This window comes from Berghia stephanieae, chromosome 2 (genome assembly GCF_034508935.2).
Source record: "Berghia stephanieae isolate SIO BIC M18660-M18661 chromosome 2, UCSD_Bste_1.3, whole genome shotgun sequence".
NCBI classification, from domain to species: Eukaryota; Metazoa; Mollusca; class Gastropoda; order Nudibranchia; family Aeolidiidae; genus Berghia; species Berghia stephanieae.
Window position 1 is genome coordinate 65,442,212 of NC_088361.1, and position 5,000 is coordinate 65,447,211.

At 39.7% G+C, this 5,000-nt stretch overlaps 1 protein-coding gene across 1 annotated transcript in view; it reads right to left on the reverse strand.

The window, feature by feature from the left end:
• LOC144965357 (uncharacterized) overlaps positions 1-5,000 on the reverse strand; it is a 168,835-nt gene that overhangs the window by 79,916 nt on the left and 83,919 nt on the right. Inside the window, exon 4 of the mRNA XM_078900608.1 lies at positions 4,886-5,000. This exon is cut by the window's right edge and continues 18 nt beyond it. Coding sequence (XP_078756734.1) covers positions 4,886-5,000 — 115 coding nt within the window. The remainder of the gene's footprint in view (positions 1-4,885) is intronic.

Consider the following 5,000-nt stretch of genomic DNA (forward strand, 5'->3'; position numbering starts at 1 on the left):
CCGCTTTGAATTTACTACAGCTCGAGTCGTACTCGTGCCACTGACCAATCAGTACAGCGTGTGGCTTTAAAGGCTGAGAAGGTTTCCAGCCACATTCCCACGGTACAACTAAGCGATACATTTCACGCTTGTCGTGTGCTATGACTGTGGGCATGAGGAGGCATCTTGACTTTGAACTGAGTCATTGTGGCTTTCTTACTCGCAGCCACATACAACGACCTAATTAATGGCAATCGTGTTGTACCTGTTACCCATCCCTCTTCAAGGCCGTGTCAAGCATGTGATATTGAATTCCCCTTGTCCTTTTATAACTTGAATGTGAGACTGTATGTGTGTTTATTGATACTCCGAGTGTTTATATGATGTGTGCAGTGTCTGTTTATTTTTTTAATGTAATTAATTGCTATTAAGTGTGATGAATCACGTTGATTATTTGTTGACTATCAGTACCAGTTCTTTGAATAGGGAAAATAAACTTTTGATTAAAAGTCTCGGTCCCCATCAGCCAGAAGATTTTGTGCTCACTATTAAAGACGGGAAGCAGAATCGGTCATTTAATAAAGATTGGTATAGTCGTTTTCCTTGGCTTACGGTGAGCGTAGAAAAGAAGAGTTTGTTTTGTTTTAATTGTATTTTGTTTGGCGATAACAGCAATGCAGAATTGTCTTGGACAAGAAGTGGATTTACCTGTTTGAAAAATGTAACACAGAGAGCATTGAACCATCAGAAGTCTAACTTACATTTAAATAGCACCATAGATTGAAAACCTTTGGTACTGTTCACATAGGTGCACAGATTGACAGTGGCTATCGCTTATCCTTAGCCAGGCATAATGAACAAGTTACAAAGAACAGACAAATTTTAGGTAAAATAATTGAGTGCATCAAATTTTGTGGAATTCATGAGCTACCGTTAAGAGGCCATGATGAAAGACAATCTTCCTCAAATAGAGGTGTGTTTCTAGACCTTGTTGACTTGTTAGCGACTTTAGATGAACAGTTATCAAGTCATTTGCAGACAACGACCGTCTGTAGATACACATCAGCGCAAATACAGAATGAAATTTTAGATTGTATTTATGAGGTGTATATTGACGATATTAAGAAAATTATTGGAAATACTAATTTTGTTTCTGTTGAAGCTGATGAGACGACTGATGTCTCATGCCGCTCACAGTTTGTTATCATCCTTCGTTTTATTCAAGATGGAGACCCTGTTGAACGGTTTTTTAAAATTTGTTGACGTCCAGGACAGGACGGCAATCGGTTTGTCAACTGCTCTAAAAGAGGAGCTTCTGCCATTTGACATTAAAAACAAGCTGATTGCACAAACCTATGATGGGGCCTCTGTCATGAGCGGTTCTTCAGGCGGTGTGCAGACATTGATGAGAATTGACTACCCACGGGCCCATTTTGTGCATTGTTATGCGCATCAGACTAATCTTATTCTAAAGAAAGTGAGTAGTGTAGTATCAGAAGCGAGAGTGTTCTTTTCCAATCTCTCTGGATTTTCTACTTTCTTTAACTCATCGCCAAAGCGAGCCGATGAACTTAGAAATGTCACAGACCGTTCGCTTCCTCGCACCTGTGAAACAAGGTGGAATTTTCAGTCCCGGGTGCTGAAATCTGTTTCTGACAATAGAAGTGCAATTCTAGAATGTTTGCAGACAATCATTAACTCTGACATTTGGGATGACACCACTGTTCGTGAAGCAGTCGGCCTCTCATCTCTGCTTCAAGATGATTTTTTCTTATACTTTTTAGGGTTTTTCAATAAGGTGTTTTATCACACCGATATTTTGTTTAAGCAATTCCAGTCAAGAATTACTACTGGAATCGAAGTGAACGACACGCTATCTGCTTTCTGTAATTCAATAAAACGCATTAGAAGCGAGCTTGTAGAAGAACGTTTGTGCTCTGGAAGAAAGCGACGAATAGTTGACGTGAGTATTCGGCAAAAGAAGTTTGCGATGTACTCCTTGGCCAAATTGAAGATCGTTTTAGTCAGTCAAACTTTTTTGCTTCATTTGCTGTATTAAACCCTGCTTCTTTTGAAACTCATGAAGAACAGTTTCCAACACAACATATTGATAATTTGGTAGAGAACTATCCCTTTTTGGCCAAGGATGCTCTCACAAATGAGCTCAGTGTCATTTATTCAAATGAAACATTTAGTCCAGAAAGAGTTTCAAGTATAACACAGTTGTACAAAACACTTAGGGAGGCAGATCTCGCCAGCACATTCGAGCAAGTTCACACATTAGCCGAAATCATCATAACCACACCAATTTCGTCATCGGAACCCGAGCGCTGTTTCAGTACATTGAAAAGGATAAAAACATTTATTCGAAACTCAATGGGACAAGAGCGACTAAATGCCTTAGCTGTGCTTTCGATTCATAGCGACATTGTCAGCAAGGATAGAGACTTCAACGACAAAGTTCTTGAAAAGTTTGCTACCTCCAAAGACAGGCGAAACAATTTCATATACAAAGTGTAAATGCCCCGTTTGCTTGGTGAGTGCTTTTCAAATTGCATTATAATATTATTAATATCTAGTTACAAAGTCTGAACTGAATGAGTGTATGAATCGTACGAACAGGAGGTATAAATTGCTTCAGTTCCTCTCTCTCTCTCTCTCTCTCTCTCTCTCTCTCTCTCTCTCTCTCTCTTTCTTTCTCTCTCATTTATCACTAAAAGATCCTATGCTACAACCCATCTCAAATCCAGCCCCATGCTCCTAAATGACCAGGCTACGCCGCTGGATAGATAGATAGATAGATAGAGAGAGAGAGAGAGAGAGAGAGAGAGAGAGAGAGAGAGAGAGAGAGAGAGAGCGGAGAAAGAAAGAAAGAGTGTGTGAGATTGAGAGAGCGAGAGAGAGACAGATAGATAGATAGATAGATAGATAGATAGATAGATAGATAGATAGATAGATAGATAGAGAGAGAGAGAGAGAGCGGAGAAAGAAAGAGGGGGAGGGAAAGAAAGAGTGTGTGAGAGATTGAGAGAAAGATAGAGAAGAAGAAGACGAAAAAGAAGAAGAAGAAGAAGAAGAAGAAGAAGAAGAAGAAGAAGAAGAAGAAGAAGAAGAAGAAGAAGAAGAAGAAGAAGAAGAAGGAAGAAGAAGAAGAAGAAGAAGAAGAAGAAGAAGAGATGGTGATTGTGATGATGAGATACAAGGGAACTAATCCATTTATTAATTCCTTCCACTTATTGATCTGTGGTTATTTCCCTTATAACTATTCGTGGGGAAACCAGGCTTGGACATTGTGTCAAACGTATAATGTGCGTGTATGTGTGTGTGTGTGTGTGTGTGTGTGTGTGAGAGAGAGAGAGAGAGAGAGAGAGAGAGAGAGAGAGAGAGAGAGAGAGAGAGAGAGAGAGAGAGAGAGAGAGATGTTGTGTGAGGTGGGGGGGGGGGGGGGGGGGTGACGATATTATGTTTTCCAGAATACTCCCGAAACACTGAACATCCAACTTCTATACAGCACCCCTGGGAATTCCTAAACCACTTGTTTCAGGAAATCAATGGACCTAACATAGACTGATGGAAGAGCAATCTGACATTTATATCATTCATGGGTAGAAAGACACATTAGAATGGTCAAAAGGGCGCAATGAAAATTTAGTAATAATTTTCGAAAAAGGTTCTTTACAATCGGTACGATATTTGGAGTGCAGAATGCAAAGGGCAGATGAGTAAGGGAAGCATGCCCACAGATTATCCAGGGTTTTTTTTAACGAATAAAAACAAAAACGAATCAGATAACATATAAAGAGCAATAGAAATTCGTAGATAGTATTATTTTTTAAACGTCCACTTTGGTTTTTGTTTGTTTATTGCTTTAGGTCTCTTCCAACACAAATGAGGTTATATGAGAGACCGCTGAAACAAAAAAACAAGCAATCTAACAAAAATAGTACAAATGTAAATCAAAATCATAACCTAAAGATATAAGCTAAATTATAAATAACCAAGAACAAACAGGCAGAAGATTTACAGAAAAAAAAATATCCCTGTCAAAAATACAATCACAAACCAAAGAAGCAGGATAGGCTAGTAAAGAGAAGAAGAAACGACATCACTATCGGATCGTACACCCATGCGAACATCATAGGTATATGATTCAAGGGTGATGCTCCCATCCAACCACCCGCTCCACTTTGGTTTAGAAACACATGAACTGTCGTAAAATGGATGACCATAATAATACTGTGGCCATTTGAATATGCATGAGCTGCCAGGGAAAGTTGAGGACTTCCCCTCCAGCCCCCCCCCCCCCTACTGTGCCCCCTTTCCCCTCGAAAAAAAAAAAAACTCTCGTAGGTTCGAATTTTATAAAATCAGGTGGAAGATCTACAGAAGGGCGTATTATCACGGTCAATGCTTGCTTACTCTAGGGAAAGAAGGATACCAGAAAACCCCAATGTAAAATTGTTTCCGATGTTGAGTAACATCAATCTATAAAATTCCTTCCAGCGAAAATCATTCACAATAGTAAAAGGCTATTAATAATAAACCCGAAAACAAAGTACATCACTCAAGCACCACAACAGAAGTCGGAATTCACCAAATCAACAACAAATCATAAACATCTCAAACAACTTGCACAAAATACACACATAAAGGCATAAGCGCGCACGCGCAAAAACACGCACAGAGATAGATAGAGAAAGATAGTTAGTTAGAGAGAGAGAGAGAGAGAGAGAGATAGATAGATAGATAGATAGAGATAGATAGATAGATAGAGATAGATAGATAGATAGATAGATAGATAGATAGATAGATAGATAGATAGATAGAGAGAGAGAGATAGAGAGAGAGAGAGAGAGAGGGAGAAAGAGAGAGAGAGAGAGAGAGAGAGAGAGAGAGAGAGACTTACTGCATGGTAGTTGTGAAGAGGATGACCCAACCAGGTTCCATCGCCACCGCCACCACCTCCACCCCATTCACCATCCTCATGGTCGCTATCCGCCTCCACTTCGCTGTCACCCCGG